The sequence below is a fragment of the Mandrillus leucophaeus genome, unplaced genomic scaffold (genome assembly GCF_000951045.1).
Source record: "Mandrillus leucophaeus isolate KB7577 unplaced genomic scaffold, Mleu.le_1.0 Scaffold1116, whole genome shotgun sequence".
Classification (NCBI taxonomy): domain Eukaryota; kingdom Metazoa; phylum Chordata; class Mammalia; order Primates; family Cercopithecidae; genus Mandrillus; species Mandrillus leucophaeus.
In genome coordinates, this window is record NW_012099388.1 from 184,115 (window position 1) to 207,594 (window position 23,480).

At 37.6% G+C, this 23,480-nt stretch overlaps 1 protein-coding gene across 1 annotated transcript in view; it reads left to right on the top strand.

The window, feature by feature from the left end:
- LOC105549483 overlaps nucleotides 1-23,480 on the top strand; it is a 71,189-nt gene that overhangs the window by 40,041 nt on the left and 7,668 nt on the right. The window contains exons 5-8 of the mRNA XM_011994064.1: nucleotides 6,096-6,149; nucleotides 10,033-10,170; nucleotides 12,591-12,675; nucleotides 13,666-13,832. Coding sequence (XP_011849454.1) covers nucleotides 6,096-6,149; nucleotides 10,033-10,170; nucleotides 12,591-12,675; nucleotides 13,666-13,832 — 444 coding nt within the window. The remainder of the gene's footprint in view (nucleotides 1-6,095; nucleotides 6,150-10,032; nucleotides 10,171-12,590; nucleotides 12,676-13,665; nucleotides 13,833-23,480) is intronic.

Genomic DNA, 23,480 nt, shown 5'->3' on the forward strand with positions numbered 1-23,480 from the left:
CTGGAAAATGTGTTCTCTATATAGGCTTCTGGTTAATGTTTGTTTTCAGTCTTGCCTATCAGTCCCACTCTCGGGGGTACCTGGTGTCTGAGTCTAGAATCTTTCCAGGTTGCTGTGGGACAAATTAGCCTCCTTGTAATTGGTATCCCCCGACCTCTACCTTTGTTTGCTTTGCTTCATTAATCAACCATTTTCCATTTACTGTCATTGTCTAATGTAGGTGAATTCTCTTCTGTTGGTAACCCCATTCCTTTTTTTTTGTAATTGTGTGTTTATATAATGTTTATTCTTCACTGTATTTCTAGTAGAGACTCAGGACAAAGAGTAGATAGTGGAAATATGTGTTCAGTGTTCAGTTTTTTTCTGTATGACATCTGAAACTTGTGTTTGTCATTGAATATCACTTGGACTTAATGCTTATAGAGCTACCTTGTTTTTCATGATTGTGCCTACAATTCTATGGAGAAATATAATTTGTGAATTACCTGATGAAATTTTCCTAATTTTGAATCATCCTTGCATTCCTATAATAAACACTGTTAGAACGGCTGTGGTAATATTCTATTTTTTGCATTTTTACTTCTGTATTAAATAAGGTTAAAGTTTTGTTTGTTTCCTTTAAGGCTCTTATTTCATTTCAGTATCAAGGATATGCAGGGCTATCTTGGGAAGATTTACATCTTTCTTCTAAGACCAAGGATGTAGATCTAGTTTATACATTAATTTTCAACTGCAGGAATATTTTGCCCTCCCATGGGACGTCTGGAAATATCTGGAGACATTTTTGTGGTCACAGCTGGTCATGGTCGGGAGGTCTTATTGGCATTCCGTGGGTAGAGAGGATGTTACTAAATGTCCCACAACATGCCAGGGGAACCCTCCACAAAGAATTGTCTGGCCCAAGATATCAATATTGCTGAGGCTGACAATCCCTGGTTTAAATAAACATCCAGTTTGGAGGCCAAGTCTTTGTCTTTTTCCTCCTTCTGTGTATTAGTCTCCAGATTTTCCACTTCTTCAGTTAGTTTTCATAACTGTAGATTCTTAAAAGAAATGAACACTTCATCCATACTTGTAAGGTATTGTAAAGATGTGTAAAGTTTTCACTTTTTGCATCATATTCACATGTGGCTATATGCCATTTTCTCTTCAAAGTTTTATCTTGATTACTTATCAGAAGCTTGACTGTTTTATTATCTTAGTCTTTTGAAAGAATCCTCCTGTAGTTTTATTTTTTAAATCTAGTGGGGTTTTTTTTCACGTTTTCCTTATGTCTTAATTAATTCCCCTTTTTGTTTATTTTGCTTTTTCTAATTTAGTGGATCAATGTAATTTAAATTGCTTTTTAAACAAACGCGTAAGGGTATATATTTTCTTTGGGTGCTGTTTGACTTTATTGCACAAGTTTTAAAATCTGTTTTCTAAATACTTTGTATTTTCTAAGTCATTTTATTGCATCCTGTGTTCACATTGCTCTTACTATTGAAACTTTTTATTGTGAGGTATGACATGTATTGAAATTATGTGAAACGTAAGCTTAGTGTAACATATAGTTAGAGTGAGTATTTGGGAACTAACACCTAGCCAGCACCAAGGTGAAGAGAAGGCACATTGCTTGCACTACAGAAACCTTCTGCAGGCTGCTTCCTGATCGCCGTGCCTCTGTACACTCATCTTGCCTTATGTTTCTCTAGTGTTATCACTCACGTATGCATCCTTGAACAATACAGTGTAGTGTTGCCTTTTGTTTGATTCGAAAATCATAGTATATATTTTTTCAGATCTTTGTTGTACTCAATATTGTATGTGAAATTTGTTCCTATTGTGCGTAGCTATCGTTCTTTTGCTTTGCTGTATTTACTCCATTGTTTGAATACACCATACCATTTATCCCCTTGACTAGATACAGACATGTGGGTTGTTTCCAGTGTTATTAGGAACAGTGAATGCTGCTATGATCATTCTTGTCTGTATTTCATGGTACCCCTGTGCCAGCATTTCTCTGGGGCACATACTTAGGGGTTGGATGACTGACACATGAGGATCAATTTCTTCTCTTACCCAAGAGTTATCTAAGAAAAAAAAACTTTTTAAAAAGTATTTTCGCCGGGCATGGTGGCTCACACCTGTAATCCCAACACTTCGGGAGGCCGAGGCGGGTGGATCATGAGGTCAGGAGATCGAGACTGTCCTGGCTAATATGGTGAAACCCCGTCTCTACTAACAATACAAAAAAATTAGCCGGTCATGATGGTGGGCGCCTGTAGTCCCAGCTACTTGGGAGGCTGAAGAATGGCATGAGCCTGGGAGGCGGAGGTTGCAGTGAGCCGAGATTGCGCCATCGCACTCCAGCCTGGGCGACAGAGTGAGACTCCGTATCAAAAAAAAAAAAGGCATTTTCAGGTGGCTTTTAAATTATTTTTAGTGCATCAGTATGGTCAGAGAGTATGGCCTGTGACCTTTCAGCTAGATTATCAGCAATCATTTACACTTCACTATTGGTGTTACTGTTGTCTTTGCTTATTGCTACTTCTGTATTATGTCTCCTGCTCTCTGCTCCTCAGGTATATCCCTGAATAATATCCTGGGCTTTTTTTTTTTTTCCTAGAAAGTGTTTGTGTGGGTGTGTATGGAGAGTGTTCCATGAACTTGCTGTCTGTTATCATTTGTTCAATAAATATCTGACTCTGTTTAAAGTAGTCCATCCATATCAGTGTGGAGAATCCGGAGGCAAACATACACAGATAGGCTTCCTGTATGAATGGAGCTAGATATAGAATTCTGAGGTCATAATTGAGTTTATTTCCAGGTCTTTACCCTTTTATGTTCTGCTGTTTATTATTACAGATGAAAAATCTGATATCTGTCTGATTCTTAGTTCTTTCTGGTAGTTAGGATGATTTTCTCTGTAAGTGTAAAGTGTGGAAGTTTCACTTTTTAGTATTCCTTTTTTGTTTTTTTTTGTTTGTTTGTTTCGTTTTGTTTTGTTGAGACAGAGTCTTGCTCTGTTGCCCAGGCTGGAGTGTGGAGTGCAGTGGTGTGATCATAGCTTGCTGCATCCTCTACCTCCTGGGCACAAGCAGTCCTCCCACCTCAGCCTCCTGAGTAGCTGGGACTACAGGTGTGCATCACCATGTACAGCTAATTTTAAATTTTTTTCCGTGGAGATGAGTTTTTACCATGTTGCCCAGTCTGGTCTTGAACTCCGGGGCTCAAGTGATCCTCCTGCCTTGGCCTCCCAAAGTGTTGGTATTACAGGCATGAGCCACTGTGTCCAGCCTTCAGTATTCCTTTGGGCATTCAGAGTCACTTAATATTCTAATGTCTTTCTTCAGCTCAGCAGTATCTGTCTTCTTTCTTTCTTTTTATTCTCTTCCATTCTCTGGATGAATGTTAGATTTCTATATCTTCCATGTCCCTTAACTATTCTTTTACTTACATCTCTGCTGTTTTTTCCTTCAATCTGCTTTTTTTCTCTGTTCTAAGGGAACATCACAATTTGGTGGTTTTGGTTTTTGTTTTTGTTTTTGTTTTTGAGACAGTCTCGCTCTGTCACCCAGGCTGGGGAGTAGTGGCGCGATCTCGACTCACTGTAACCTCCGCCTCCCGGGTTCAAGTGATTCTCCTGCCTCAGCCTCCTGAGTAGGTGGGACTACAGATGTGTGCCATCATGCCTGGCTAATTTTTTTGTATTTTTAGTAGAGACAGGGTTTCACCATGTTTTAGCCAGGATGGTCTCTGTCTCCTGACCTCGTGATCTGGTTGCCTCAGCCTCTCAAAGTACCGGGATTATAGACATAAGCCACTGTAAATGCTTTGCTGAGTCAAGTCCATTGTGCTCTGGCCCTTCTACAGTTTTTTTTTTCTTTTTTTTTGGGGGGGGGGTCTTATTTTTTACCTCCTAGAATTATCTTTTGCATGGTAATCTGTTTTGTATTTTGTGGATACAGTATCTTCTCAATTACTGCTAAAGATTCCAATTAGGTTTTACAATTCTGTTTATTTCCTTCATTAGCAGTGCTTCAGATCATTTGTGCTTCTTTGACTTGGCACCTTCCTTTCAGGTTGCTAATTTTCTTCAACTCTCTGATGATACATGGTTATCTGTTCATTTATAGATGAGGTATACCTTTGATCAGTATCAGTTATTATGAGTGTCTTCAGAATTGTCACTCTTTTCTGCTGTGGCCTCCCCCTCCTGGTTTGCAGACCTGTGCTCTTCCTGTGGCATGAGGATGGGGAGGTGCTGGCCGGTGAGCTTTCTAGCTCCTGAGCTAGCAGGAAGAGGCAGAGTCTGTTATAAGATTTTGCTACTGCATTGAGTTATATTGAAAACATTCTGTCTTTTCTCTCTGGTTTTGACAGTCATAGTAAGAGACCTTCAAGATAGGCTTCCTATTAGCTGAGTGATCCTTACCAACTATAGTTGGGACAAGTGTTGTGAAGAATGGTTCTTCAAACAAAAGTGGTCCCTCCGTTATTTGGATTGGGTTTGTGGCTTTCTTGAGCCCAGCAGTCTGATTCCATCTGCTTTGTATCTTCCAGCATGTCCTTATAGTTTTGGTTCACTAAGGGTATTCTTTTTATATTTGTTATTTTTCTGCTGCTGCAGCAGACTTAGTGTCTTTTATAAAATTATGTCATTTCAGTGGGGTTTTGGAAAGAGGACCAGACCATAGCTTGAAATGAAATTAATCTTAAGATTTCACAGCCCTAAATCACTTTTTGTTTTGATTAAATTACTTCCCGTTTTTGAGGGGGTAGGGGCTCAGCTTTCTCATGTGTAAAATGAAGGATAGTAACTGGGCTAGTGGTGACAGAACCAGATGTATTTGAGAATCACCTCAGAGAACATTTGCAAAACAGATTCTTTGGGTAGGCTTTAAAATTAGCATCTCAAAAATGTTCTTTCGACCACTGATGTAACCAAACTCTTTGTGACTTTGAGGCTGGGTATATATTCTTTAGATACCCAGAATAATTGGATTTGGAATATAACAATGTAGGGAAATGAAGAAGGGGCGAATTACATTTTGGAAGCTGCTGCCTGCTTCTTTTTTCCATTTAGTTTTTAGAAAACAAAGAATGTCTAAAGAGATGCAGATTTAAAGGAAATATAAGTTAATTCTGCATGGAAATGTTTGTCTACATGACATTCTCCAGCTGGCTCATCCAGAGGAGTTCTCATGCCCTCTGCAATCATGGGTTTGTTTTTCTTGAGAATTATTCCAGCAGAGTATCTAATAACAGATACTTGGATACTCCTGAGACCTTTGTTGGTCTTGATTTCTGGATCCTAGTTTCTTGATCTTTTACATATTCTGGGTTCTAACCTGAACTGGCCTGGTTAAAGATGCATTTATATGCTGTGTCCTGGCCAGGAAGCTTGTCTTTTGAACTTTGACCAAACTGGGTATGAAGGCACTTCCTAAAAAATCATTAGGTTCATTTCTGAACTTGATAATTGTAATTTGTGTTAATTGGTAAATTGTGTCTTTTAGAGAGATATTTGATAGTAAATTACAAGTTTCTTGAAAGAAAATTTGCCTTATAGTGAGGTGGTAATCATGTCATAATTCTTAGTTTTGGGAAGTGTCTATTATAAGTAACACATCTGACCTATTAAAATGTAAGGCAATTGAATTTATGTGGTGATTCAGGCTTTTCAAAGTTAAAAAAGTAGCTATTTTAAGGAATTGATAGTTTGGGAGATTTATTTTAAACAAAATAAGCCTTTGATTTTATGCACATAGCCATATAAGTAAAATGTTTCCTTATTTTAAATTAGATTATGTTTTAATTTTTTTTTTCAGTTTTGCTTTGTATTTGACTGATTGCTTTTCTTTATTCCTAAGGCACCCATTAAGTTGAATTGTTCAAAATTGTTTTATTTTTAAAAGCTGAGAACTGTTCTTTGTCAAATCAATGTTGGATTTCAAAATGAAAATTTTAATTTTAATAAGCTCTCTGGTAGTGGGACTGCAGTGACAGATGGTTGAGAGTTTGTCCCTAAAGCTATGACACCAGTCTTCTAATGTACTCAACCTGTGCATACTTGTTCTGTGTAGCCCTGGCAGATTCTTTCTCTATTTCAGAATAGGACAACGGAAGAAGTGACTTCAAAAGAAAAGGAAGAAGAGATGGCTGAAGTAGGTATTTTATATAAGAATGACATTTTGGCTGGGTGAGGTGGCTCACGCCTGTAATCCCAGCACTTTGGGAGGCCAAGGCGGATGGCTCACCTGAAGTCAGGAGTTCGAGACCAGCCTGGCCAACGTGGTGAAACTCTGTCTCTACCAAAAGCACAAAAATGAGCCAGGCATAGTGGTGGGCACCTGTAATCCCAGCTACTCGGGAGACTGAGGCAGGAGAATCGCTTGAACCTGGGAGGCGGAGGTTGCAGTGAGCAAAGATCGTGCCACTGCACTCCAGTCTGGGTGACAAGAGAGAGACTCTGTCTCAAAATAAAATAAATTATAAATATCTTCATTTTTGAACATTTGAGTAATTCTCTTATCTCCTTTATAAACTACTACTAAAGTGCAATAATTGAAAGCACATTGTATTTGGAATGGAATGTAATTTATAAATTTTGTCTTTACCTCTAACTCATGATATGCCTTTGAGCAAACTGTTTTATCTGAATTCTTGTATTTGATTTTCTGGAAAACAAAAGCTCTTAACTTTTAGCACTAAAATTATATTTAATACTAATCAGTTCTTAACCTGTATTTGGTTAGTTTTTGGAAGAGGAACTACTGAGTTTAAAAAATTTTATGTTTCCACAGAAGGAGAGTTTGAGAATATTTTAGGTACTACTCACCAGAAGTAGTGAAACTGTCTCTTGTTGAAAAATCATCAAAGAAATTTGTCTTAGTCTGTTTTATAGTGTTGTAACAGAATAGCAGAGAGTGAGTAATTTATAAAGAACAGTCATTTATTTTCTGACAGTTCTGGAGTCTGGGAAATCCAAGATGAAAATATCAACATTTGGTGTCTCAGGGTCTTCTTGTTGCATTCTCATGTGGTAGCAGGCAGAAGGGCAGGAGAGCAAGCTAGTCCAATGTGTGAAGCCTTATTTGTAAGGGACTTAATCCCATTAAGGAGGCAGGAGCCCTGTTGGCCTAATCACCTCTTCAAAGTCCTACCTATTAATATCATCACATTGGCAACACTTGAATTTTGGAGGGAATACATTCCAACAGTAGCAAATTTAGTACAGCAAATTCCAAAGACATTGAGCCTAGGCCAGTTGTCAGTCATGGGTATAATTTTAGAGGTTTTCAGGCTCTGAAGCTTTGCATTTAAATTCAAACCTCACAACAAAGATCTGTGTCTCTTCTTTGACCAAATAGAAGGTATGTGAATTCCATGGTATTGATTGTTTTAAAAGACTTTTTCTGTTTGGGGTCTTATAATTTAGACTTTCATTTTCTTGGTTTGGAAATTATTAATCTAAAATATACTTTAGAGTGCTTCTGAACTAAAGAAGTAGTGTTGTAGGATTGTTTTTGCTTGTTTGTTTTTTGAGACAGGGTTTCACTGTCACCCAGGCTGGAGTGCAGTAGCGCGGGCACAGCTCACTGTAACCTTGAACTCAAGTGATCCTTCTGAGTATCTGGGACTACAGGTGGGTGCCCCACATCCAGCTAATTTATTTTTTATTTTTTAATTTTTGTGGAGTTTGAGTCTCGCTCTGTTGCCCAGGCTGGTCTTGAAGTCCTGGCCTCAGTTGATCCACCACCTCGGCCTCCCAAAGTGCTGGGATTACAAGCATGTGCCACTGTGCCTGGCTGTAGGCTTGTTTTATGATTCTGGGAGTAAAATACTTCTTAAAATTGTCCAAGTAGAATAAGAGTTTGTTTTAATGTTTTTATGCAGTTTATTTTAGGTGGAATAAACTGCATGAAAACATCAAACCTTTTCCGTGTGTCAGGCGGCCATTGTACTAAGGTTCACGAACCCTTTCATTTTCCCTTCACAAGATAATAAACACGTGACTGCAACTTTGAGAGAAATCTAGAAAGGCAGGAGACTGGACTTTGGAGATGTCAGATTAGGACAGGTGAAACGCAGATATTCTAGGCTCCTAAAATAACGTGGAAACAGGCCCAGAACAACCTTGGACCTGGTGTGTTTGGGTTCATTGGATATGTTTCTTTTGAGAAGGAAGGTTGATGTGTTAAGTCATGGAAAGTAAGATTGGCCAGAAAAGGCAGATGGTTAAAAGTCTTGAATTCAAGACAGGCATGTTTCTATTTGGTGTGATTGTTGATAGGAAGGCCTTTATCAGGGAATCGTGTGCTGAGAATATTGTTTTAGAAAGATATGTTGAATTCTGTTTGGGATGTGCTGATTAATATTTAGGTGGAGAAATTTTGTGGATGGGAACATGACTGAGGTTGAAGGTACAGGTGGAAATACAGGCCAAAGGCATTTGTAAGCATTGTGAGGAAAACAAGCGTAGGATGGAAGATCAGGGCTGAAAGGTGCACACAGGAAGAAGGGAGCTCCATGAAGTACAGAGTCATGGGCAGAATTTGAGTGGTGGTAGACAGGAATCTGATCTAGAAATCAGTGAATTGGCCAGCTTGGGAAAAAAAATCGAGATAAATATAAATACTCCTTTAGAGATTTTGGCAATTGAAGTAGAAAAATAAGGTAATTGAACAAAGTTAGGATTTAAACAATTCTGCATGTATTTGTATATATGTAGGAACATAGTATGGGAATGGAGGCAGCAGGGTGATGTGAATAAAGATGTTGTTCTGGGGGGTATTATTCAAATTATCTTTAAATTATTATTATTTTTTGAGATAGGGTCTCTGTGACCCAGGCTGGAGTGCAGTGGCATGATCATAACTTACTGCAGCCTCAAACTCCTCGGCCCAAACGATTCTTCTATTTCAGCCTTCTGAGCACCTGAGATAAAATTCTTTCTCTAACTTATATTTTAGTTATTAATGTCAATAGATGCTTACTACATAAAATCATAAACTTGGAAATTAGGGGAAAGCGCCAAATGTCTCCAGAGATAACAACAAAAATTAATTGAAATTAACCTTTCAATATAAGTTCTTCTGGTCTTTTTCTGTGCTTATTTCAGCATAATTGAAATTCTTTCTATTCCTTTGTGTATTCCATTTTTCATTTCAAAGTTTTTTGATACAGGAGAAATTATGCTGTGTTGGTATTTTGGTGGCCTCTTAATAGTTAATGGAGTTAACTGTTTTGCTATTTTTGCACATGCAGATTTTGTGTTTTTGTGGTTGCAAGGTTGAAACAGGTATCCTTATGCCTAAATTTGTGTTTACATCTTAGACTGGTTTCTTGGAATACAATTCTAGAATTTGAGTTTCTGGAACAAACTATGGACAGTTAAGGTTCTTGACACCTGCTGCTACACTGTTTCAAAGGTGCCTCCTAAGAGGAGATTTAAAAGATGGCTTGGCTGGGTGTGGTGTCTCGCGCTGGTAATCCCAGCACTTTGGGAGGCTGAGGTGGGCGGATCACCTGAGGTCAGAAGTTTGAGACTAGACTGGCCAACATGGTGAAACCCTGTCTCTACTAAAAGTACAAAGAAATTACCTGGGCTTGGTGGTGTACATCTGTAATCCCAGCTACTCAGGAGACTGGGGCATGAGAATCACTTGAACCTGGGAGGCAGAGGTTGCAGTGAGCAGAGATTGCCCAACTATACTCCCGCCTGGGTGACAGAGTGAGACTCTATCTTAAAAAAATAAAATAAATTGAATAAAGAAGTAAATAAAAAAATGATGGTTTATTTTGTTATAGTTGTGACTTTGTAAAGCTTTTAAATCTGCTTTACCCAGAGTCTAACTTTTAAATAATATATAAGATATAAAAGGTGAGAGCCTCTTGAATGGAATGTGGGGCTTTTTCTCTCTCCCCATAGGATAGATATATTCTGTTTATTGTCCCCCATTGAGTCAAGAATAATTTAACTTTTGGCATGAGAAACTGCTGAAGAAAAATAGGTTCAATAAGCTAACATTTTTCTTCTTTTTGCAGGATATAGACGACTTAGATCACTATGAGATGAAAGAAGAGCCTATTAATGGGAAAAAGTTGAAGGATGAAGGAACTGAAAAAGAAAATTGGGCAATATTAGAGAAAATTAGGAAGACTGAAAGGCAAGACCATTTAAATGTGTAATTGTGTATCAATATCTGGAGCCTGGACTTTTTGGTCAAGTAATTATAGTTAACACAAGGCAATTCATGAACATGCTGATCTCAGCTGCTCTCCTCCTCCATTCCTGCTTTAGTGGTGGATTCAGTCATTTGTTTATTGATTTTGAGACAGGGTCTTGCTCTGTCGCCTGGGCTAGAGTGCGGTGGCACAATCATAGTTCACTGTAGCCTTTATTTCCCAGGCTCCAGTGGTCCTCCTGCCTCCAGTGGTCCTCCTGCCTCCAGTGGTCCTCCTGCCTCAGCCTCCCAAGTGTCTCAGACTATAGGCATGTGACACTGCACCAGGCTAATTTTTTTGATTTTTAGTAGAAATGAGGTCTCACTCTGTTGACCATGCTGGTCTTAAACACCTGAGTTCAAACAGTCCTCTTACCTCGGCCTGCCCAAGTGCTGGGATTACAGACATGAGCCACCATGCCCAGCCACAGTCATATGTTTTGCTGCCCACGGTTATCTTTCTTGTCTACGAATAGCCACTTTTTACCCTGTTCATCTGCTCTTCACATCCTGGAACCACCTGCTGATCCCTGTATATGCCCCTTTCCAGCTGTCTATGCTGTTTTCTCTGCTGACCTTCCTTCTGTGGCATCTGTATATTCAAATTCATTCTCTCCTACAGAACACAACTCAAATTATTTCTCCTTCATGAAGCTGACTTCGATCCATCCTGCTCTGACCAAACCAAAAGTAATGTTTCTCTTTTGACTTAACATCTCTTTTATTTAAAGTGGCAGGATGGGAAAGGAACACTGAGTTTGGTGACAAACACACCTTGTATGGTTTCACTTTGCTCAACTCTAAAATATGGTTAGACAGTACATACCTTTTGGGTGATTGCTATGAAAAATAAATGAGAATTAACTGTGTGTATACGTAAAATACTTAAGAGTAGGGAAACATCAAATGATTGTCTGAACACTTACTGCTTCCTGCCTTGTATTAGAGCTATTTACTAACTCCATGAAAGCTGAGGACCAGTTACTTTGTATTGGGCACAGGTTCTCCAAAACAGGGAATGAATTGCTAGGCAAGTAGATGCCAAATGTTGAAATCAGATAGATAACTCTCCCTCCTTCAATCTTGTTTATATATTAATTTAATTGGTAATTTTTCATAGAGCAAAGAAATTTAGTCAATCCCCCATGTCTTGATTATTTAAAACACTAAAACTGTAGCATTTGAATTAATGTTACTGTACTTTCTGTGTTTTGTGATCGATTCCAGTTTGAGTTATCTTCAAAACAAGTATAAATTATTGAACACTTTTGCATGACCGATACTATGCTAAGTACTTTATAGATCTTTTCATTTAGTCTTCATAGCCACTGTATGAAATAGGTGCTCTTTATATTTTAGAGATAGGAAAAACTTCTCATATTTTATAGATATGAAATGAGTTCATGATCACATAGCTAAGAAGTAATATCTTCATAAACTAGATTTTTTTCTCCTTCAAAGCATAGTATAGTGCAATCATTAAAATCTTTAGTTTCACATGACCAAAAAGTAGTTCCATTTCTATTTAGTGCTAGGATAAGATATCAATGTGTTTTCATCCTTATAGAAGTCCCTGCACGAAAAACTGAAATGAGTTGCATGTAGGCACACATGGTTCTCAGTGTCTTAATGGGTGAACTAGACCATCTGTGTAATATTCTTGCTTGTAGTCTTATGAATGGAAGTCTATTCTAGTTAATAATTTGTTACCTTGAGTGCCTTCTAGTATTTTCAAAAATCGCTGGGATTTGGAATAGACTCATACTGAATTCTCTGTTATCGTGGAGTCCATGGTGGTCTGAACATGTTGGCTAGAGTTTTTCAGATGATAAAAAATAGGAAATGAACCAGACTTTTGTCTAGTTTTATATTCTTTTGAGACTTCATAATGCTTCATTTAATTGGACTGTTTTTTTAGTTCTTAAAATGTTGAGTGGTAATCCATTTTTATTGTAATTTCTCTCTTTCTTTTTTTTTTTTTTTTCTTTTGAGATGGAGTCTTGCTCTGTGGCCCAGGCCAGAGTGCTGTGGTGCCATCTCAGCTCACTACTACCTCCACCTTCCGGGTTCAAGTGATTCTCTTGCCTCAGCTTCCTGAGTAGCTGAAATTAGTTGCATATAGGCACACAGGCGCATGCAACCAGGCCCAGCCAACTTCTGTATTTTTGTAGTGGAGATGGGGTGTCATCCTGATGGCCAAGGTGGTTTCAAACTCCCGGCCTCAGGTGATCCACCCTCCTCAGCCTCCCAAAGTGCTGGGATTACAGGTGTGAGCCCCCTGCCTGGCTACTGTAATCTTTTAGAGCAGGTTGAAATACCTTAAATCTTCAAATTAGTTGGCTCAGTAGACCCTGGTAAACAGTGGCTTTTGTGTTTCAGGCTGCAGTGTCTGGGTCAGTGCAAGCTTCAGATAGATTTATGAAAGAACTCGGAAACATATATAGATCACAGAGTTATAAGACAGGTAAGGATCTCTAAATCCCTGCTCTTATTGTTCTTTTGTTCTTTTCTGTTGTCAGATTATAAATATCATTTCTTAAAACTGGACAGAAATGGAAATGTTTACTAGCCTTAATTTGTGAAACTCAAATGCAATCAAGTTCCAAAAGATGTAGGACACAAGATAGGATGAGTTTGCTTGTTTTTTGGATTTGAAGAAATTGTTTTTGTAGGTCCATCGGAATTTTTTTGTCATCTTCCTGATAGAGTGAACATTTACATGATTTTTATCTTCTGGCAAAAAGCTTGAACAATATTGCCTGGTAAGTAAATAAGAGTAATACATTTCATTATACAGAGAATGATTGCCAAGTTGATTTTTGTGATTTTTCCCCCCAGTTTTGAAAGCAACATAATCAACTCTTATTGTGGAGGTAGTTATGTTATTACTTTAAAAATATATAGGTGGAGTACACCTGTAGTCCCAGCTACCAGGGGTGGTGGGAGGCTGAGGCAGGAAGATCTTTTGAGCTTGGAGAAGTCAAGGCTGCAAAGAGCTGTGATTGCACCATTATATTCCAGCCCGGGTGACAGAGTGAGACAGCCTGTCTCTTAAAAAAAAAAGGGGGTATTTGGGGTAGGATTCATATTGGACATGTATATATAGGACAGTTGTAGAAAAATATCAATTTTTTAGTGATTTAGCTTTTGATAGTTCCGTCCATGGCAAATTTTTCTCCTTGAACATCTTGGCTTATAATACAAGTTTAGGAAAGCATAGTAAACTTTTTTTGAATTCTTGAGAACATTATATACATGTGACTATTTTCCTTTAGAATGACTGCAAACTCTGAACCCCCTTATTAGATTAGATTTAGGCTATTATGATCTCTTTGGGACATTTATTCTAAAGGAGCTCGAAGCTATAATGGCCTCTATTTTTCCTGGGGATATACAGCAGCTTAAGATCTTCTCTTTCTGGAACTTACCCTAGGTGCTCTATTTTAACTTTCAGATTTTTTCATTTTTGAGTTAGTAAAAATAAAAAATCTCTTTGTATTTGAATTATATTTTTGTTTTGTAATTCTTAGGGTTGACCCTGACAGTGCTTTGCACAGTGATCTTCAGATTGTAAAAGAAAAAGAAGGGATAGGAGACATTTTGCTCAACTTATCTTTTAAGGTAAGAAATTGTTATGGGACTCTATATCCTCCTAATGGAGGTGTATATTTGTACAAGTGTTTGGAAAACAACTTGGTAAAGGGAAGATACTCATACCCTATGGTTCAGGAATCTCGTGGATATATACTCCACAAGAAATGAGTACGTAAGCATTAGGAGACACAGGAATCTTCAGACAGTATCGTTTATAATAGCCCCAAACAGAAAATAACCCAAATGTTCATTCCAATAAAATGGAGAATTATGGTATTCATAGAATGGCTTACAGCTATGTGGGATAAGATGGGCGAATCTTGAACACTACGTTAAACAAAAGAGACCAGACCCCCAAAACCTAATTTGTACAATTTCCTCTATGTAGAGTTCAAAAATAGGCAAAATGTTGGTTAGGGCATACATTCTTAGTAGAGGAAATATTGCCTGCAGTGGAGTGAAAACTGGTCCTTAGAGTGAAAGAAAATCTTACCTATTATAATGGTCTGCTGCCCTCCAAAGGGATGTAAACATAAATAGATATACACAATATATCTGTGGTGTTAAAATTCCATGGGGCATGGGGGTAGAATTAGGAAGAAAACTTCTAAAAAGGCTTCTTAGGGGGACAAAAATGAAAAGAAAACTGAGAAACACTCTTATGGATTCATACTTGGGCAGTAAAACTATCAAGAACAAAGAGGTGGTTACACACAGGGTAAGTAAAGAAACTGTTTTAGAATAAATCTGGTGACAGCAGAAGAGAATATGAGACACACTGTGCTCACAGAGCCATCGAGGTGGGAGGTAGGGAGGTGTGAACTGAAAGGTACAACTGTGGGCTTCTTGGATACTGGCTGTAATATATTTCGGGACCAGGTTGGTGGGTATTTGGGCAAATAATTTACAATAACTTAAGCTATACCTTAAGGTATATTTTATGTACTTTTCTGAATGTATGTGTTATATTTAATAAAGTATTTTTAAGATACTAAAAATAAAGGTTACCAAAGAATAACAATGGAATCTAGAAAAAATGTTAATGATCTAATATGAAATCTAGATAAGATATAATGGTTTAAAATCTATGGCTATAGGAAGCATTTTCATGAAAAAAACAAAGACATAAAAGAATACTTTGTTGTACTTACTCCAAGGATGATAGTAGTTTTCTAAAAGCTTCTTACTTAGCTTTTTTGTGTGTGTATTTTTGCTTGGGGATATATCTTATGATTGAACTTTCTTGAAATGACCCTAATGTAGTATTTTCTATCACTTTTGTTATCATAGAAACTGTTGTGGTTGTCAACTGGATTGTCTTCCTAAAGTATGAATCCGGTATATATTGATTGAAGTTGTTAATGGCTACTTCTTTACGGATTCATATGGGGGAACGAATGAAGCACACAGGCCTACAACAAAAAACAAAACACGAAAAAAACAGGAAGGTATCTTTTTTTTTCTTAATCGTTAAATTATATGTCCATATACCCAACTTAAGAAATAGAAACTTTGGCTGGGTGTTGTGGCTCACACTTGTAATCCTAACACTTTGGGAGGCCGAGGCGGGCAGATCACTTGAGGTCAGGAATTTGAGATCAGCCTGGCCAAGATGGCAAAACCCCATCTCTACCAAAATACAAAAACTTAGGCAGATGTAGTGGCATGTACCAGTAATCCCAGCTTCTCGGGAGGCTGAGGCAGGAGAATCTCTTGAACTCAGGAGGCAGAGGTTGCAGTGAGCCGAGATCACGCCATTGTGCTCCAGCCTGGGTGACAAAGATAAACTCCATCTAAAAAAAAAAAAAGAAAAAGAAAAGCTAAGTATGGACTTAATTTCTCTGAGGTTTAAAGCTGCAAAGGTTGCTCTTCATGAAGTAGGTGGGATCTCAGGTGGGCAGTGAAATGTGAGTGGGGTTTGGTCAGCTGGTGGAGGTTGAAGGAAAATTATTTACGTAGGTGAAAAGGAAACACAATCAGGTATCTAGGAAAGAGAATGAGAGATTCAGAGTATACGAGACCAGTTTGAGCTATAACACAAGGAGGGTAAGATTCATGTAGAAGAGTTGTAGGACATAGTGCTGATGTAATAATCTTGTACTCAAACAGTTCTGTGAATTGGTGACAGATTTTATTTCTAGTAAGTAAACTATTACCCCGGATATTCATCTTTCTATGTAAGTGGTTGAGAAACAGGGGAGTAACGGTAAAGAAACTGTTTTAGAATAAATCTGGTGACAGCGGAAGAGAATATGAGACACACTGTGCTCACAGAGCCTAGTAGAGTGTGACAGTAGTTGAGAGCCACGCCGTCATCTTAGAGTGAAGTGAGGAGAACCTACATTGGTTTGGTAGTCCTGGGAGTGGAAGGAGGAATGAAATGTGAAAGCTCATTGGAGGCAGAATCAAAATGGCTTGGTCTTCATAGTCAACTATTAAGTGAGGAGGAGGAATTATTGGCTGACTTAGGAAGAAGTAAATAATGTGAAATGCCAATAAAACACAAAACTTGCCATTTTAGTCAGGGTAAAACTTAAGCATTGTGTGATTCTAGATATACTATTGAGCAGTTTTCTTCCATTTATTTTATATCCCATATCTTTGAGCTATAATCCTATGTCTTTTTTTTTTTTTTTCTTAGATGGAGTCTCGCTCTGTCGCCCAGGCTGGAGTGCAGTGGCCAGATCTCAGCTCACTGCAAACTCACCTCCCGGGTTTACACCATCCTCCTGCCTCAGCCTCCCGAGTAGCTGGGACTACAGGCGCCCACCACCTCGCCTGGCTAGGTTTTTTTTTTTTTGTATTTTTTAGTAGAGACAGGGTTTCACCGTGTTAGCCAGGATGGTCTCGATCTCCTGACCTCATGTTCCGCCCGTCTCGGCCTCCCAAAGTGCTGGGGTTACAGGCTTGAGCCACCGCACCTGGCCTAATCCTATTTCTTTATTTCATAGCCAAACATTTTCTAAATGAACAGCTCTATTGTGATACAGTTTTCATATGATAAGCCTCACCCTTCAAAGTGTACAGTTCAGTAGTTTTTAGTATATTCAGAGTTATGCAGCCATTAGCACTACCTAATTTCAGAAACTTTTCATCTCCCCGTAAAGAAACCCTGTACCCATTAGCAGTCACTCCCTATACCCATATCCCCCACCATTGATCCTGGCAACCTGTGATCTAATTTCTATCTCTGTAGATTTGCCTATCCTGGACATTTCATACAAATAGAATCATACAAAATGTGGCATTTTGTGACTGACTTTTCTTTACAGTGATCAAAAATCAAATGCCTGAAGAGGCTAAGCTTACCATAGTGTTTGCTGTACAACTTTGACAACTGAGCTTTTTTAAACTTGAAAATATTACTGTGTCTGTATATGTGGCATATTATACTTAGATGACCCTTACTTCGATTATTAAAATTTTTTTCCGTAGTATTCTTGAACTGTCTCAATATTTAGCAGGAACCCTTTGGAGACAAAGAGCAGTAAGAACGTGGAACACATATTGACAAAATGAACGTAATTTAATACAGTAGTAGAGTCAACCACTTTTAGGTGTTGATGCTGCTGATAGTGTATATTAAGGAAAAGTTTACTTATCTTAGTTTTTGTGGAAGTACTAGAACTACTTCTGTCTTGTGTTTAGATTTCAACAAACATTTGCATAGTTATTATGTGGTTGTACAAATGTACTTTCTTTTGACCTGAAAATGCAAAAACTTCCTTTCTTCCCACTTTCTGAGACTCTGCAACTTTAAAGGAAGAGTGGAGTGCTTTAAAGGAAAGGCGGTGGTGGCTGGGTAATGGGTAACAATGTCTACCGTATGCTTTCTTTTCTCAAAACAAGTTCCCGTCTACCATCAGCATTTCCAAAATTTGAAGATCAAGTGTGGTATTAACTCATTAACTAATGACTAGACTTTGAGCAGTTGTGGAACCAGAATCTCAGTGAGTGCCTGGATGTTCCAATTCTGTTAAATCAATGAGCGCACATTATATACAATACTCTCTTAGCCCAGTGGCAGATTTAAGGAGTGAGAGATAGATTTCTATGTTTCAGAAATCAAATATACAAAGAAGAAACATTTTTAATCCCATGATTCTTTGCTCGAGTTTAATTTTTTGGAGTGTTTTTCTTTCAGATTTTCTTTCCTTTCCATTAAACTTTCACTTTGAAAGCTCCCAGGGTTTGGGCAAAGCAAATGGGAAAGACACTTGCTTGGATTCTCCAGGGTAATGGAGTTAAAGAGGACTTCTTTCCCTCATTTTGTTATTGAATAATGTCATGATAACAATTATTAAGGTGAATGGTCTACAGTAGAAGTTTTTAGATGCCTTTTCTGCAAAATAATTTGGGTTAGTCAATGCAAGGATGCCTTTGGTTATCTGGAATGGAAGATGTGCAGGCTACAGGGTCTTGGCAAGTCTTCTGGGGGGAAATAACAGTATTTGGAAGGGTAGGAAGCAGAAGGAATCTCAGGCAAGGGAAAGGTGTGGGCAGAGACCTGGAGGATAGAACAGTTCGTGGTGGACTTAGTGTCCACATAGACCTAATCAGTGGTCTTAGCTTTCGTGTTTTCAAAATTACCACAGTTTTTGTTCTAAAACTATCATTCCCTTGATTTTATTTTAGGCATGCTATTTGTGTATTTTGAAATTTAAAATAACATTAAAGGAGAATTGAAATTGTTTTGTTTGAGAAAGAGTTAAAAGGTTAAAACATATTGATCTAAATAATTTTCTAATGGGAGATTTGGTACATCCCTAGAAGTTGTCCTTGGTTCAGAGAACAGTCTTCAGACCTAGAAAGGACTTGAGGAGTCCCAGAGAGGAACTGCATGGTCTGAACCGTTTGATTCTCACAACAGAATGGAGAAAAACAATTCCAACCATGAAGCAATGCGGATGTTCATATATTGAATAGGGTAAGGTCAGTGCCATTGTCAGAGGAAAAACTCTTGGCCATCACAGGATGGGAGAGAAAGTTTCCGTTATAAAGAATACTCAAATGCCATTTAAGGAAATGGGTTCTTCTGCCCCTGTTCTTTGGAATATTTAGGGCCAAGTTCTTAGTTTTTGACATCATCAAAATTTCAAAGTATTCTGTTCTAAGCCATTTCAAACAATTGACTAGAATTTCAGAGCAATTACATGAGAGTGATAACATGAGAATTTTTAAATTAGCCATAGTCCTATATCCCTAACAAGTATGTTCATGCTTGCATGTTCTCTTCTCATCTTTACTGTGTGCATACTTTCTTAGTAATGGCAGTAGAACTTGTTTAAGCAGGAATAATTCTCGAGATAATTTTGTATGTTTTCTTTTTTCTTTTTAAGGTATGTATTGGGTGGAGGAGCATTATATATGGAACTTCTCACAAAACAGGTGATTATTTTCTTATAATACTCAATTTTCACCCTCAATAGAGTGTTTTGATTATGTAAGTTAGATCACAAGTAGAAGGTTCTCTTAAAGACATTTTAGTGTTTTTGTTTGTTTGTTTGTTTGTTTTGTAGCTCCTACTTTCAAGAATGAAAAAGGTAAACCAGTAAAATGACATCGTACTTGGTGCTGAATCTATGCTTGGATAGGCATTAAGAGTGACCTTTATTTAAGGTTCTAATTTGTTCATGTTGAGCACTTAGAACATTGGTTTATTGTTTTTTGTGAGATTCTGGAAATGTTCCAATTTTACTTTTTCCCCTTGACTCCAGACTTTTTAACACTGATCTGCTGCTGTTAAGTTATATGCCATTTTATTAGGGCTTCTCAAGTGGGAATCAGGAATGCTGCTGTGTTCTAGAGATGTTTTGTTCTTCGTGTAGGGCTGAAACAGTGCCTACTCGATAGAATCAGTCATCATGCAAATAAATGCCACCTGAGTCAAAGGCAAAGCCAGTGTGCAGCTTGGAGCAAAGAAGTTACTTTTATTAAGAATTTTATATAAATTATAAGATATATTTTATATTACTTTGTGAACCTTCTTCCTGCCTTAATTCTTTTTGAGGTAATTCATTTCATTTTCATTTGGCTTGTTTTCTTTTTGTTACAAAGATGATCTATAGAAAATATAGAAGTGTAAGAAAATTAAAGATACTAACTGATAATCGCTTAATGATATAGTATCTGATTGTTTCGTCTTTATTATATTTACTGTAGACAAACATGTCTACAGTAGTTAATTTATTATTGGTATGTATATTCTAGTAAAAGTTATATGTACTTTGAAGTTTTACAAAATTGAGTTCATGTTATAGAATTAATTCATGATGAACTTTTATGTGCTAGGCACTAGTCTTTTTATTTATTTATTTTTACTTCTTTTCCCCCTCTGTGCCTATGCTTACCAAGTCTTTTTATTTTTTACTTTTTATTAACTATTTCAATCCTCTTAATAACTTAAAAAGAGGGTATTATTAATATCTGCATTTTATGGATGAGGCAACTGAAGGTAGGTAACTTGTCCAAGGTCACAGGTGGCAGATCAAGGATTGGAGCCAGACAGCCTGACTGCCCTAGGCCCAACCAAGAGGAGCTGAGAGCAAGCCATGGGGCAGAAGGATGTTGGTCAGGCTGGTTTTCTGTTCAGTTAACATGAAACGCAGGCTGTAACATTAACTCTAGGACATTACTGAGAAAGCTTTCCAAAGCCAGAGGTGTTTTTTTTTTTGTTTTTTTTTTTTTATTTTTATTTTTTTACCATGACCAAGACTTTTTAGCAAAAGTTTGATTTTGTTTAAAGGCAACATGGTGCTCTAAGAAGCTTCCATTCACACTCTTATGGAGGGATGGTAGTTGAGCTAAATAGTGAAATGCTGTAGCACACAGCCTTTAGGGCAGCTTCTGACCTATTTCTATGGTCAGGAAAGACACCTATCTTTCCCTGCTGCCCACAGCCTCCAGCTATTCACCTTCAGAATTTCCTAGTCTGTGATCACATTCCGATGAGAGATCTGCTTTGTTTTTTCCAGGGTAGCAGGAAGTGAGTCACCACCTGTACTAAACAGTCTAGTCTTCTGTGTATAAATGAGCAAGGTTGGGGAGCCAAATTTGAGAACCTTGTGTAATCCTGAGATTCTCCAGGAGAATCCAAGAGCATGTCAGGATTATGCATGGTGGTAAAGTGGTCTCATGTTAGTTGTATCCACAGCTCTCGTCAGAAGCAGACACAGATACTTTTTGCAGGAAAGCATCTCTAACTTAAGCCTGTAGGATTCCCAAAGATTAAAAGCAGGCAACTATGAATTCAGTCAAATCATAGCATTCAAGTAGTCAACCCAACATATTTGAGAATTGTCAGAAACAATGAATAATATGTTTCCCAAAGACTGTAGGTTTGAAATTATCAGATACAGAACACAGACTTCAAATATTAGAATTGTGAGAAAATAATTACATGTGAAATCTAATACAAAAAAAAGATGAAGTCATAAAATTGAGCAAGCAGTAAGACCACCAAAAACGATGAGGGGTACCTGAAAAGAAAATGGATGAAATAGAACTTACAGAAATAAAATATATAGCTGGGTATGGTGACTCATACCTGTAATCCCAGCACTCTTTGTGAGGCTGAGGTGGGAGGACGGTATTAGCCCAGGAGTTGGAGATGAGCCTGGGAAACATGGTGAGAACCCATTTCTACAAAAAAATACCCCACCACCACCAAAAAAAAAAAAATAGCTGGGTATGGGGCACATGCCTATAGTCCCAGCTAGCCAGGAGGCTGAGGTGGGAGGATAGACCAAGCCCAGGAAGCCAAGGCTGCAAGTTTGTGCCACTGCAGTCCAGCCTGGGTGACAGAGTGAGACTCTGTTTCAGAATACAATGAAATGAAGAAATAAAAAATGTGATTGTTGAAATAAGACACTCAGTGTATGGATTAGACATCAGAAGAAAGAATTAATTGGTTAGACAATTATCTCCCAAAAGTCAGTATGTTGCACAGAGAGGCATGAGGATAGATGATAGGGCAGAAGTTGGTGGGTTGAGAGGGGAGGGAAATCAGAATGAGGTCTAGAATATGTCTTAGTGGAATCCCAGGAGGAGATATTAAAATTATATTGGAAAGTGAGAGAAATAGAAGTTCTAAAGGTGATAGAAGGAAGTCCACATCAATCAGTCACAACAAATGTAAATGGACTAAAGTTACCAGTTAGACAGATGGAACTAATAAAACAATATCCAACTGTTTTAATCGGTCATATTTAAAATATGAGGATATGAGAAGATTGAAAGTTTTTATAAAGGAGAGAGAGTGATAAAGATATGCCAGTATACATTAACCAAAAACAAGTGATGGAGCTTTGGTATCAAACAAAATAGGATTTTGGAACAGAAAGCATTAGTAAGAACTTGATGCTAAATGACTGTTAATTAGGAGGACGTGGCAAGTTTCATATTTTATGTACCTGTCAAAGTAGCCTCAAAATACAGAGGAAAAACTGATAAAACCACAGAGAGAAATTGACAAGTCTGCCATCGTATTTGGAGATTTCAGCATACCCTGCTTACCATAAGTAAGTTACACAGAATGCCTATATGTAGATTTGAATAGCCAGTGAACGGATGTGGTATAATGGACAAATACTGACCTCTGTACACAATAATTAGATTTTTCTATATTCTTCTCAAGCACATGTGGACTATGGGAGAAAGATTAATTATATATTAATCCATAAAGCAAATCAGAAGATTTAAAAACAATTGGTACGATTCACGCCATGTAATTTATAATTTAAATATAAAGCAATTAAGATTAGAAGGCAATAATGAAGAGATTAACAACAAGCTCCATTAATTTGGAAAGTAACCACCCTCGTAATGCATGGTTTTAAAAAATCCAATGAAATTTTAGAATGCTTAGAATTGAACCATAGTTAAAATACAAAACTTCTGTCTATTCCTGTCTCTCGCCCTCTCCCTCCCTCTTCCTATCTGGAGCATTCAAGAAGCTAATCTTTTTCAGTGAAGAACACCCCAAATACTGAAAAATAGAAAAAGAACAGATGTCATTCTCTGATCTTAGTTAAATCTATAAGTTAGTAACAAAACCAGAAAACACATGTTGACTTGTGGAATTTTAAAATTTATGCAAACAGCCCTTAGGTCAAACAGGGATATGAAATTAAAACTGCAGAATATCTAGGGAATAGCAATAATGCAATCATTACTGATTAGAGACTGGAGGAGAACTCAGAAGAATGTTCATTGCCTTAAAATCCTTATGTCATGAAGAAAAGAATGAAAATGAATTAAGCCTCTAACTCATTCTTAGAAAGGACAGTCAACCTGAAGGAAAGCAGAATGGGGAAATTATTAAAGATATACAAGTAGAAAGCAGTGAGTTCAAAGAATAGAAAGGGCTAAATCCCCAGTACAGTAAATCCTCTGCAGAAACATTTCTTTAAACTGGGCTTTGAGTACCTTGCTACTGATAATTGAGAAGGGGAAAGGCCAATTCTTATTTTCTCCTCGTGTTTTGGGTGGTTAGCAGTATGGTTTGGAAGTGACTGCTTTACAATCATTTGGGAGCTTCAGGGTATATGTACTTTCCATATACAGTTTGTTTCTGAATCTTTTATTTTTGTCCTTTTTGTGAAAATATGGACTGATTAAAGAACACTTTTTCATTAATGTTAAGAAAAGCATGTTACTACACGTTTTATATCTTAG